The 14455-nt window shown below is 37.3% G+C and overlaps 1 protein-coding gene across 4 annotated transcripts in view; it reads right to left on the bottom strand.

The window, feature by feature from the left end:
- Positions 1-14455, bottom strand: part of erc1b (ELKS/RAB6-interacting/CAST family member 1b) — a 220111-nt gene that overhangs the window by 202370 nt on the left and 3286 nt on the right. For all 4 annotated transcript variants that reach the window (XM_082167060.1, XM_082167061.1, XM_082167062.1 and 1 more), the window contains exon 2: positions 3798-4694. In XM_082167060.1, the coding sequence (XP_082023186.1) occupies positions 3798-4490 (693 nt within the window). In that variant the 5' untranslated portion in view covers positions 4491-4694. The remainder of the gene's footprint in view (positions 1-3797; positions 4695-14455) is intronic.

Here is a 14455-nt window from a genome sequence, read left to right as displayed (position 1 = left end):
GTGATTATTGGTGAGGGCGGAACTTGGCTGTGAAAAGTCACACTGTTTGATAAGGAGATTGAGGGATTGGGGCGCGAATCTTTGGACCTTTTACAACGCTACTACAGTAAGCGCATCAGGAGCCGCGTCTGCCATCTGTTCCCGCTTCCTCAGAGGGCAGACACACATGCTTACAGAAAACACACTTTGATGGACACCTGATTGGCTCAGTCGCTCTGTCTGAAAGGCTCGCATGAACGTGCTTGCTAATATTGGGAATGTCACAGCAGATGTTCACGAGAAAGACTGGAAGAAAAAGACTAAGGATCATTTTAAATCCATAGACTTGAAAACAACATGTCCACATTTATGCATAAGACAAAAATAAAAGTGAGAAAGGTATTTATAACAGAAAAATTATTACTGTCACAGTATACTGTTGGAAATAGGAATGCACAATATATCGGTAACAATATAGTGCACATTTAATTGTGCATGCTCATGTCGCCAATTTTTACATATAGATTACCTTTGCCATCATCTAACGAAAGTTAATCTTTAAAAACACTAGAAATGACATGGTTAAATGTAATCTTTAGCAGATCAAATACTGTATAACAATGTTGGGTTGCCTAAATTCATTCAATTAAAATTATTTAGACAAAAAAAAAAAAGATACATTTTTAGACAAATTATTCAAACAAAAGAAAAAATATTTTTAACTATCAGCAATTCCTCAGTTATCCCATATAATATAAAATATTTATCATTTTTGCTTTTATAGTTCATCCATAATATTATCATCAGTGCATCCCTAAAGGAACGCAAGAGTGAGCTCACGAATCCAGCGAACTAGCATGTGGGCTGAATGAATGAAGAGAGATATGAGCAGAGGAGGTGAATGAATGAGAATTGGCTGACTAAATGTGTTTGCTGTGTAACACATCTCACAATTGAACAGGTCTCAAAGAAACATTCAACTCTCAATCCACTTTATCCTGCTGCTTCATCCCTTCTTTGAACGCCTCTCTCTCCAGAGAATTTGATGAGTTCATTTAACTGATCAAGGTTCTTTTGAATAATGAATATTGATCTAGTTTATCTTGATAAACCCCCTCATGACTTCATCAGTCAAATCAACCAGTTCCCTGTACTAAGCAGACCATGTGGGGTGTCATTTGTTTTAAACCCTGTCTTGCACTGATTACTCAAAAAACGTCACCCGAGCCTTCAAAAAGGAGACCTGAATGAAAGGCATCAAAGGCAATGATGATGAGCCCCTCATTAGCCTCACGGTTCAGCCCAGGCAAAAGCGAAGCAGGATCAGAGCCATGTGGTGAAAGAGTGTTGAAGGTCCCTGGCATCCAACTGAGTTCAAAGTTAACTCTACAAATACACACTGCACTGCACAGGGACGGTCTTTCCTTAAAGGGATAGTTCACCCAAAAATGAAAATTCTGTCAGTAATTACTCACTCTCATGGTGTCCCAACCCCGTAAGACTTTTGTTCATCTTAGAAACACAAATTAAGATATTTTTGATGAAATCTGAGAGCTGGCTAACTCCTTCATAGGCTTCTATGTAATCGATATCTGCCATCCCAGAAAAGTTGGTAAAGACATCGTTAAAATAGTCCAAGTGACTACCGTGGCTCAACCTTAAGTTTATCAAGCGACGAGAATACTTTTTGTGTGCAAAAAAATTATTATAACGACTTTATTCAACAATTCATTTTCTTCTGTGTGGGCCTCTGAGTGAGTTCACGTAGTGTAACAGCGTAAATATCAATTACATAGAAGCCTATGAAGGCGTGAGACAACTTTAGAGTTCATAAAAAATATCTTAATTTGTGTTCCTAACACCGTGCCCTAACTACACGCAACGCGACGCCACGACACGCGATAAAAGGTACCATTTCCATGTTAATCAGAGTTTTTGTCCTAACCAGGCGCGACGGCGACACACGACAATTCTAATTTAGAAACGGTTTCTATTTTTCTGCGACGTCGCGCTGGAACAACAAACACAAAGTGTGGCAATGATAAACTCAGGTACTGTTTATGTGCTTTATTTAATGTTAAAAGCATGAAATGTGACTTTAAATATCATTTAGTGTTCCAGCTTTGTAGCTGTAAAAGCAACAATGGAATTCATTTAATTTCAAGATCTGAGGTGAATTATATCCATTATGGATATAATTCACCTCAGATCTTGAAATTAAACAAATGGAAACATGAACGTTAAAACTGTGAACAAATGTATTATTTGACAAAGATTGTTTTAGTAACTCAGTAGCCTATGTATTTTTTAAATGGTGTAATATTTGTGAATTTGATTATGTAGCTACTTATCCATTTTCTTGCGAGTGCCGTCAAGATTTCTCTCTAGTGCTGTGCACTTGCCGCGAGACTCCGCCCACACGCTGTTCTGATTGGCTGTGATATTTGATTGACTTTGTGGCGTCTCACAGTCGACGCGTCTAGTGTGGACAGACACACTGCCTGTCGCTGGAATCTTATCGCGTCGCGTGTAGTTAGGACAGGGTGTAAGATGAACGAAAGTCTTACAGGATTGGAACAACACGAGGGTGAGAAATTACTGATAGAATTTAAATTTTTGGGTGAACTATCCCTTTAAGGTTCCAGTTCTCGATGGTGAAGACTCACATACTGTAGACTTTACATAATGATAACAGTTAATATATATGCCACATGCTAGCTGTAGTCTGCTACATGCTGTAGACTGCAGGCCCTAAAAATACATGGGAAATAGCTAAATTACAGCTTACACCAGAGCTAAAATCCAGCATTGAGGAAGGAGAATAAAACGGGAAATGTCAGGATGGGCATGTGTTAAACTGCAGTCTACAGAAGAGAAATGAGCTTTGCAAGGGAAAGAGCAGGAATCTGCAGATGTATCAGACTCTGTTAAACTGTTGTTCATTTTAATGTAAAAACACAAAAGATCCACTTATCTAGTGTGTTCTTTTTTTTTGTATCGTAACACCTTCCAGCGTGAACTAAACAAACTGCTCTGATTATCAGCTTCATCTGAGATGCACAGAGGCTCTCAGCAAGCCTTTTAGAAGAAAAAACACTACAAGACAAATAGAGCTATTTCTAAAGACATGCCTTGTACAATGTTCTTCAGTAATCAGATCCAATCTGCAAGTAATAGGGTTTTTTCTCAGTGCCAGTTGCACTGTTTTGTATCAATGTTTCATCAGATAAAGCCCTTTGGCTACTGCAAACTGCTCTAAAAAGACCTGCATATTCCAGCTTACAGAAGAGAAAAGAGACCATATTCAGACACATAACTGTCCAACATGTAGCTACATCTAGAGATTTTGCATTTCTAACATAAATTTTCATATTGGTGCATCTCTGTGCATAAAATGTCGGCATACATGTCGACAGATGTGATAAATTTAATTTGTTCATGCTCATTTCCACCTATTTTTACATTTATATTACGTTTGTCATCATCTAAAGTTCAATTAATTCATTTAAAAGTTTGATTAATTTAATCTTAATTTAATCTTGTGTTTTATTTGTAAAGTATTTACTGGCCAAAACATGAAAATAATTATGACTTGTCATCCAGAATTCTTATATTAATCCATCCCTATCAATATTGTTTTTGAAATAAGGGTTGAGCATAAAAGACATCAAAACTGAAGCTACATGATTTCCAGCCAGATTCTCTGATTTACTCTGAAATGTCATATTACAGAAGTTAAATGCATTGTGAATATGTTGTCTTAAATTGAGTTCTCCACGTAATCCTGGAGAAAGTACACAACAGCTCATCTCTCTCACCTGGTTCTCATCCTGGACGACTCTGTACTGCTCTTTCCACACGCCGATCTTCGAGGCCTCGTCCTTGCGCAGTGCGCGCTCCTTTTTCAGCTCGGGGCTCCAGAAGGTCTTAATAGAGTTCATGGAGGAGCTGAGTTTGCTCTCCTTCACATCCACCTCCTTCCGCAGGAGCTCGTTCTCCCTGAGCACCTCCTTCAGCTGGGACTGCAGGTCCATGATGGTATTGTCCCGCGCCTGGCGTAGAGAATGAGGCACAGTGGACGCCAGGTTGGAAGGCATATGGTGGTCTCCGAAAGCAATGGCATCGGTGGAAGCGGAGCCGGGCGAACCGGTGGCGATATTCGGGCTGGATCCCATGATAGTCGTGCGGATGGAGTAAGGCACCCGGCCCCCCGAGCGGCCCAGCGTCATGGTGCTCTTCGGCAGGTCCGGGCCGGATGCCACCACTTCATTGTCGCTCATGTACATGGGGCCAGATGTGGCGTAGGCAGCGTTGAGGGACTGGATGTTCTCCATGGAAAGGGTTTTACCCCCTGGACCTCCTATACCGGCTCCGCTGCCCCCTGTGCTGTTGGTGCGGCTATGGCCCAGACGTGGCGAGCGCGGGAGACGGGGCGAACGACCGGGACTCTGATTGCTCCCGCCACTGTGGTTGCCCTCCACTTTACCCACGGATCTGGCACTACCGTACATGGTGGCTCTGACCAGAGAAGGGCAAGCGTGACGAGAAAAGAGGGCCGACGTGGACTGAGAAGTTGATCTTTGTTAATCTTGAAGAGTCAGTGATCTATATTTTGGGTTATTTTAACTGTACAACAGACGTTTCATTTTCACCATATGATCCTGGGTGTTGAAGAGTGACTGGTTTTATCCATTTAATCTGGTCATGTTATATTCCTGCAACAGAGAGAGAGAAAGACGAAGAATTAAAACAAATCACACATTTTTATCGAGATAGCAGCGCTGATGGAGAGTTTTCCCTGGCGCCTGCTTCCTTGCACTCTTCTCAGAGAGGAAATAAAAGGCTAATGAACAGGTCTGGCACAATGTACGCTTTAACCTCCTTCACTGGGCTCTATGTAGGTCATCCGCATGCCACACTGTATTTACTTTAGCTCTGTGGCTTCAGCCCAATACCTATTCTGCACTCTCAGCCCTACCTCTGTCTCTCTGTCTCTCATTCTACATCTCTCTCCATCTTCTCACCACAGTTCTTTCCTGTGCCTTTTTCATCATCTTGCTTTAATATCTGACAGGTTTCATGCATTTTAGTTGAGCTACTTATATCATGTAAGCTCATTTTATGTTATGAAAATATATTTTAGACTAGGAGGATTAATGCCTAAAAGGCTGTTACATAAGTGCAGGCATTTAAAACATGTTGTCTGAGCTTCAGGGAATGTGACAGGGTTAGGCATGCCCAGTGCTTTAATGATTTGGCTTCCGTTCGACAGCGGCAGAGGAAGGAGCTCTGTGGTCTCTGTGGTCTCGCTGCCCCCTGTGCATCTTATCTACGAGACTATCACAGCCTCCACAAACGGTTCCTCCACGAGACTGAACTGTTTTGTTCCTAGCCTTTGTATCATGTTCTGCATATCGTGTTTGTGTATGTGTTTGACAAGTTTCAGTCTGAAGAGAGTCTGTGGTCGACATACTTCACGTTCGGTTTATTTTCATGTAGATTTACTCCATTGAAACGCATTGTGGCTCCAACTTTAGATTCTTTCCAACTGAGAGAGTGCGGCTATGCTGGCTTGCGCATGATCACAACCCAATTGAGCATTTTCCTGGCCTTTGGGATAGACCAAAACATGGCACCAACGTCCACTGCCAGCATCCTCTCAATAAATTACCATATAAATTACTGCATTTGTGGCAAATATTAAGGGTTTATAATTTCAAACTTAAAAACCAGATGAATTGAACAGTCTGCACCACTTCCCTTTGCTTTAGAATGAGTTAATCCAGAAAATTGAATTGAATTAGTAAATTTAGTGATAAAATAGCATTTATAGAAGAGATCACGTGATTAGAAGGGCCACTCATGTGTCATGTGACCCAGTATTGCTACAAAACAAAGATGTGTTTTATAAGAGACAATGAAGTATTTCATCAGGGATAAACACACAAGACAAAAGGCAGCTGCCGCTTGTGGCTGGACTCAAGTAAACAGTCCTTCTCTCTGAGCATTTACAAAGCTGTGTACATGTGTGATAAGAGATTTGGTTTCACATCCCCGGCAATGGCTTTGTATTGATTAAAGGTAAGGTAGGTAATTTCGGATAGGCTAGCAATAGCAAGCTAGCTTTGAAAACATAAGATCCCACCCTCCTGTTGTTTGTTTGACTGACGTCTGTCTACAACTCTGTATAGCCGTGTACAGAACGCGTTGAAATACATACGCTGACAGGCGGGTGGAGCATCTTATTATTGAATTCTTAATGAATGCAAAGATTGGACAAAAAATGTTTTAGTCCTGAGACTTACACAGAAGATATATGTAAATGTTTTAATATTATTTTTTAATATTTAGATTCTATTATTGATTGCTATCAGGATGTGAGGAGAGTTTCAACCAGTAACCAACTGTTAATTCAGCGGTAGTGGAGGCATAAAAAATATCTGTATTATTTTTTTATTTTTTTTTCCTTCTATAATGAATCACATGGTTCAACTTCAACCACAGGTGTTACACATACTGTATAGCTGTTATACTGAAGAAATTTGTCCAATTATGAGGTGCCACTGTCTCTGTGAAACCTCATGAGTCAGGCATCTCCAAGCTGTCTTTTTTTTCTGGTTACACAATCAAAAATCACTTTTTTCTTCACTTTCTCTTACTGTATGCCAGCTTGATAGATCATTTCATTTTAAAAAAATCTCATGAAAGCTTCAGTGTTTCTCTTTTTTTGTAGCTGTTAAGGTGCTTTTCTTAAATTAGGGTAATATGTAGTGTGAAAACTAGTTAATAGCTAGTCACTAGTCGACTAAGTCAAAAAAATAATTACATTTTTTTCTGTATGATTATATGTTTAAGGGGATTATTCTAAAGTCTACAGGTAAAACATAACACATACTGTTGTCTGTTAGCATGCCAAACTAAAAGATATATAACTAGTAGAAAGCAATCTACAAATACACGTAGTCGACCTCACTAATTAGTTAGTTGACTAGTCCCTAACACATACACTACCATTTCCAAAGTTTGAAAACAATTGTAATGCTTAATATTTTGTGGAAACTGTGATAATTTTTTTCAGGATTCTATGATGAATAGAAAGTTCAAAAGAACAGCATTTATTGGACAGGAATATTTTGTGACATAAAAGACTTAACTGTCACTTTATCAATTTAATGCATCCTTGCTAAATAAAAGTATTAATTTCTTTCACGCAAAAGAAAATTACACCAAACTTTTGAACAATTGTGTACATTCCTCTTAGCATTTAATTAGCCATAGAAAGCAAGGCAAGGCAAGGCAAGGCAAGTTTATTTATATAGCACATTTCATACACAATGGCAATTCAAAGTGCTTTACATAGAAGAAATTAAAATAATGAAAAGAAATAAGAATAATTAAAACAGTTTAGAAAAATAAAATAAAATACAGTACTTTTAAAAAATAAAAAAGAAGCAGTTATTTTAAACTGTAATAGTTCACAATATTACTGCTTTTACTGTATTTTTTTTATTAAATAAATGCAGCATGGTGAGCACAGCTTGGTGAGACTTTTTTCAAAGCATAAAAAAAAATCGTACTTATTTTAAACTTTCAACCCCCAGAGTGTACATGTATTCATTTCTAATGATATTATATTAAATAAAAGTTTAATCTCACACATTTATTCACATACACTACCGTTCAAAAGTTTGGGTAAAACAGTAATATATACAGTAAAGTGTAATTCATTCCTGTGATCAAAGCTGAATTTTCAGCATCATTACTCCAGTCTTCAGTGTCACATGATCCTTCAGAAATCATTCTAATATGATGATTTGATGCTCAAGAAACATTTATGATTATTATCAATGTTGAAAACAGTTATTTACATTTTTATTTCATGATGCTATGATGAATAGAAAGTCCAAAAGAACAGCATTTATCTGAAATCTAAAGCTTTTGTAACATTAAACACTACCGTTCAAAAGTTTGGGGTCAGTAAGAATAATACATTTTATTTTTGGGGGAAAGAAATAAAATAAATCAATACTTTTATTCATCAAGGATGAGTTAAACTGATCAAAAGTTACAGTAAAGACATTTATAATGTTAGAAAATATTTTATTTTAAATAAATGCTGTTCTTTTGAACTTTCTATTCATCAAAGAATTTTGAAAAAAAATTGTACACAACTGTTTTCAACATTGATAATAATAATGAATGTTTCTTGAGCATCAAATCATCATATTAGAATGATTTCTGAAGGATCATGTGACACTGAAGACTGGAGTAATGATGCTGAAAATTCAGCTTTGATCACAGGAATAAATTACATTTTAAAATATATTAAAATAGAAAACAGTCATTTTAAATTGTCATAATATTTCACAATATTACTGGGTTTTTTATTATTGTTTTTTATCAAATAAATGCAGCCTTTGTGAGCAGAAGATACTTCTTTTAAAAACATTAAAAAAATCTTACTGACCCCAAACTTTTGAACGGTAGTGTACATACACAGATTTTTCCCCCAGCAACTTCTTACAGACACAGCTGTACAGTATTTGTTAAAGTGCCAATAGACAGGACTCAATAACTGCAGATTTGCAATGTTATCTACCTTATTTACAGCTCAAATCAGCAGAGCAAAGCATAGCAAGGGAAAAATATTCACTGCAAGGAGACAGAACAGGGCACAGCGCTTCTGCTAAACATGATCACCTCCAAGGAGATCAGGACAACTCGACTCTAGAGAGAGCCATTCAGAAATAATAGGAATGTTTCGCATGTGTTAGAGGCGGGGCAGAGAGACTGAAGTTGGCAGTCACTTAGGGACCAACACATTACTAAATGTGTGCGAAGCAAATTCTATATTAGTTCTCAATTTAAGCTTGTAGAAATTAAAGCAATAATATAAAATTAAGCAAAACCTACTCAACTTTCTGATGATTCTGGTGTTCCCATCATGCACTAGGGCATGAATAATTTATAAGGTTAATTGTTTTTTTCACAGTTTTCCAGCTGTATTTAGCATTGCTTTTGTTGTTAAGTTTAGTAACTTGCTGTTTTGTGACATCTGGAGTTCATTATCTACTCAAAATGACATTCATACTCAAAAATGATCCAACAAATGTTAATCGTTATTGTGTATTGTGTACCAAGTATATAGATCACTGTGTTCGGGTGGTACATTAATTCTATTATGTAGATATGTTGTCTACACAATATCTATTGTATTATTTATTTACTTAGATGTTCCAAGTAAAGCATACACGTGGTTTAATTCAGTGTTTTATTGTTTGAGTAAATTGTACCTGAAACAGAGCATTGCAGGTAAACTTCAAATGAGTAGAAAAATACTCTTTTTTTTTTTTTTCAGTGCAAAAATAAAAAATGTAAAATGACTAAAGCCCTATTCAGACGGGATTAACTTTACAAGGGTAGATAGAGTAATGTAATTTTACCACAGGATGTCTGTAATATTAATGGTCAATTCGCACGGGATAAGATATCTCAGTAAAACTAGCAGAAGTAGGAGGGGTAACTCGATTTGCGCATTGCCGTGACCCTCCTGTCGTCATGTGTGTATTATGTTGCTTCCTGATATCTTCCTGATATCTGATATCCTAATAACCTATATTTATATTATATATATAAAACAGTTATGTCCGGTCGAACAATGTATTAATTAACTTCAGATTGGATTGTGTTGTTAATAGGCACTTGCCTAACGCTAAAAGATGTTTTGTGCCTCTAACAAGTGCTTTCGATCTTCTTTCTGATCTGAATGGTGTGGAAAACACTTGAGTTTTGCCACAGACTCGTCCCAGCGTCTAAAACGCAACTTAATGCTTTTTCAAGCGTCTCCATAATTGAAAAACCGCGGAAAAAAACTACTTTTAAACAGGAAATGACAAAATATTCACGTACATATTTACAGCGGGTCTATTTCGCACGGGATTAGTATTACCCGAGGTCATTTCCAGACCTTTTTACTGAAGGTAAAAGTCGCCGTAATCTTTACTGACATTATCCGTAATGATTACTGAGATGCACATTCAGACGGGACTAAAATCACAGAGAAGCTCTGGTAATTATTACTTTACCCCACCTCTCCATGTTAAACTAGTCTGGTCCGAATAGGGCTTAAGTTTATAATGGGGTGAACTGTTCCTTTAAGAGATACAACAGTCCTTGCCACTGAAGCAGCTGCCATCTGGCTCGCCCCGGGCAGGTGGATTACACCTGGACAGTGGACAGGACACAGTACGCAAACGTACCCACCCTCCACTTCTTTATCTCCCAATCCTTCCTTCCAGCCATATCTCCTTCCATTACAGCAATCTGCTCTGCTCTTCAACAGGGATGTAACGCTGCCTCATGGAAAAGTACGTTTCCATTACATTTGACCTAAATCCTCACAAACAAAAAAAAGAATAGGCCAAAACTAAGGATTACAACGTAATCGCTCTCAGAACTGGAAAACAGAGAACTCTTCAACTTATTTTTAATAATATCTCTAGAAGAGGTTGAGTGGCACTTACAAGCAAAAAGTAAATAAAGCCATTCTCCAAATGCTAAAAATGAATGTTAAAGCCAAATACAGTACAGTCAAGTGAGAGGGAAAAGAGAGAGAAACCTGAGGTGAACGGAGGACAGTAAAAACAAGAGAAAAACTGACTTAAAAATGCCATTACGGTATTCTTATTCATAAATAAGCTCATAACCCTAACAAAATGTATTCTGAAATGGCTTAAAAGTGTGAGTAGTAATTACAGTAAAAATTTATTAAAAAAAAAAGAATCATTGAAGGTTTTTCACTAAAACTCAACACATAACAAATTTTCATTTAAATGCACCTGTATATATTAATACAGGATAATAAACCAGAACATTTATCACAAAATGTCTCTTTAAACTAAATGAATAATAACCAATTAAACTGTAATTGTGATTCATGTTTATTAATTTTATATTGCCAACAAAATCATCACAGATTTATAGTAAATATTCAATGCATGACCCAGCCTCGCTTCCATACAGAGGATAAACGTCACACAAAAGGAATGTTTTATTTTCCTGATGACAAAGCTAAACTGAGTCCAATCTTTTAAAGTAATGGTTTGAGTGCTGAGTCAGAATACATGACCAAACCTTCAAAGCCCACACCCTAAATGGCTGTCAGTAACTGTCTTTTCAAACTGCAAATCTGACTACAATAATCAATACGGTATACATTTAAAGTAGCCACTTGGTTTACAGTGTTAATTAATTTTTTTGTCCAAGATCTCCTCCTCGTTCTGCCTGCCTTTTGGCTCAGTTACGGCATCAATGAGACAGTGTGTGCCTGCCTCTGCCTCTATATTTATAGGAAGGAACAGAGGTCAGCTTTGAGCTCGCTTAAAACGCTCTGCCTGACGCCTGACGGCCTGTCACTTCACATCACTGAACATCTAGACAGGCAGCACGGATTCATCAGCATTCAAACAACCAACCAGAACGCATTTCATTCAATCCACATGCATCTATCTCTATATGCACATAAACTGCTCTTCTGCCATAAAATTCAGGCAACTGTGGGGACACTGCAATGAATCAGATATCTGTCAGATATTCAACCTGAGGATATAAATCTTATTCTAATGTGGAAAAGGATGAGACAGGTGACAGATGACTCAATAAGAAGCCACAGAAAAACATGTTTCAGCTCTCTAAAACTTGGTTATCCTCTCAACGTCTCTGAATGTCAACTCCGATGCCGATATCTAGAGACCCAATGGTGGTTGACTGTCAATATAATTCAAATACACACTGAAAAAGAAATTTTCACTCAGAAGTTGCTAGTAAATTCCACAAACAATGACAAAGCAACTGCAAGTAAGTTACATTTAATTAAACGTGACATTTTGAAGTAGAAAAACTGTTTTTAAAAATATTATTTAAATTATAAAATTTATTTAAAAATAGTATTTTCTTGTAAAACATACAATAAAAGCAAATGAGAAGCCAAATTTGGCTCCGATTATTTTTCCAGACATCAATGTTCTCACATTTACTAATTGTATTGAGAACCAATCGGCTGCTTTATTTACTCAAAATTCAGCACAAATAATTAAAGAAATTGTTTGTTATCTGTTCTGTATCTTCTGTAAATCAGCCAAAAAAGGATTTTAAACCTTTCTTTGGAGAATCACCAAGGGAAGAAGGTGCACCAGCCTCCTCAGAAACTGGATCTGAACAGAATCTCTGCAAGGCCAGAAGAGCTGAAGGCTGTTTTCACACTGCTCGATTGCTGCAGTTTGATTCCACCTTCCTCCACCTGCCTTGCCTCTTTCACATTGGATTATTTGTCTCAGAAAGAATAATGCTGTGTTTGTCAATGTCAATACTACTGCAAAACTCGTCGGGTTTTTTTTAAGTCTACCCCTTTTAATGCGCCCCTATTATGCTTTTTAGAGTATTATCTTTCATGTGGTGTGTAATATAGACGTTTATGAATGTAAAAGGTCTGCAAAGATTCACAGTAATTGTTTCCCAAAAGAAAGAGCCAATTCTGAACTGCCTGAAACGAGTCGTCAGTAATTCCAGTTTTACTTCCTGCATGAACCTTCATAGGTTTGTAACAAATTTGCATAATGCCAGACTGTGGTCTTCATTGGCTGAATCGGCGAACAACATCTACTTAGACCCGCCCTCAAACACTGTTATAACTGAGGCCTGGAAGAGTTTGTTTCCTGTCGCCAACATGTCAAGAAGACGCTGGTTTTGTGTGTGTGTGTGCGCGTGTGTGTGTGTGTGTGTGTGTGTGCGCGTGTGTGTGTGTGTTTTCAAATAATGAGGACTCACGCTGAAATTGATACAGTAAAACAGACACTGTCATTACTGCTCATATCACTCTATACAAAAGTGCTGAGGAACCTCCGGAGCTGAAATTCAGATTTGGTAATGGGTGTTTCATTTCCGACACGTGCTGTAAGCGGTCGACCAATCACAACAGACTGAGCCATCTGTCCAATCAGAGCAGAGCAGGCTCTCGGAAAGTAGGAGTTTAGAGACTGAATCCTTTTTTTGAACAGTTTCAGACACTGTGAGAAAAGAGGTGATGCTGCAATGTATATTATCAGAAATGATCAGATTTACCTTGGATGCATGTAAACCTATTGTAAACCTAAATTAGGAACCTTTAAAATTGCCTAAAAGGGCACTTTAACGGAGTAATAATAGAATTGCATGTCTTAGCTAGAACCACTAAAAAGCTTCCAGTATTAGCCTAAACACTAGTGTTGCATATGCCTGCAGCTTTAGAGCTGTAAGCCAAAGATGTTGTTCCAAACTCTTCAGCAAACACAGCTTTAACTGGCTGTATCTTCCTCTGGGATCAACGAATCAATTCTCATCTCCAGCTCTGACCTGCTAGCATGAAACGAGAGAGCCGGTGTTGAATGTGTCTTTTCTTCTGGCCTGACAGGTCCCCGGTCTGTCCATCTGTTTGCATGAGTTAATTAGGTTAAAGATGGGCTTCCCGCTCTAGACATGCTAAACCACACGAGGGGCTCTCTCTATCTGGACAGATCCAGTCTGGCCTGCTCAGCACAGTCACTGAGATGCTATTGCATTTGCAGGTAGGTGTAATTGTGAAAGACGTCATGAAAATGTGGAAGCTGAGATTTGTACAGCTAGGGTCAGCAGAGGACACAGAACTGAGGTGATGTCACTCATGAAAATGGTGCCGCTGCTTTAATTAGCATGCTGTGCTAATATAAGAATTCACATTGACATATAGGGATGGGCAGACATTACAATTCTGGCTGATAAAGAATAGTCAAAAAATATTTTGTTATAGCCAATGATTGATAAATTACATTTATTAATATTCTATGGTATTTTGACTAAATAAATTCAAAATAAAATACAAAACTTAAACCAATCACTTTAAATGCTACAGGAAAAGGAAAATAATTATGCCTCATTATATGTGCAGTATGAAAAATGGATATTAATTTTGAGATTTGATTACATTTCACAGCCTTATTGAATGTTTAGTGTTTTTAAATATTAACTATAAGTGAGTGTTAGATAATGGCAAAAACCTTCTAAATATAAAAAGGAAATGAGATTTCACAAGTAAATATATAATATCGACTCATACATTAAAAAAAAAGTCAAATTAATTAAATTTGAAAAATCTTAAATAAAAAAAGAATAAATATCATGTTCATTTACATTAACTAAAAACATGTAACAAGCATCACATTAAGAGGAACTAAGGACTTCAATCCAGATGCTCCCTTAAACCCAATCATTTAATATCAGTCATCCATCAGCAAAGATCCTACAATGGCTTCACTTTTTCAAAAAGTGGTTCTCTTAAAGGTGTCATGTGATGCTACTTTAAAAGTTCATTATTTATTGGCTGTAATAAATGAACAAGTAAACATGCTTTAATGTAAAAAAAAAAAAAAAAAAAACTTACTATAATCGTGAGCTTCAGCTTCCA

This window comes from Leuciscus leuciscus (assembly GCF_965113295.1).
Source record: "Leuciscus leuciscus genome assembly, chromosome: 4".
Lineage (NCBI taxonomy): Eukaryota > Metazoa > Chordata > Actinopteri > Cypriniformes > Leuciscidae > Leuciscus > Leuciscus leuciscus.
This window is presented reverse-complemented; position numbering and strand designations above follow the sequence as displayed.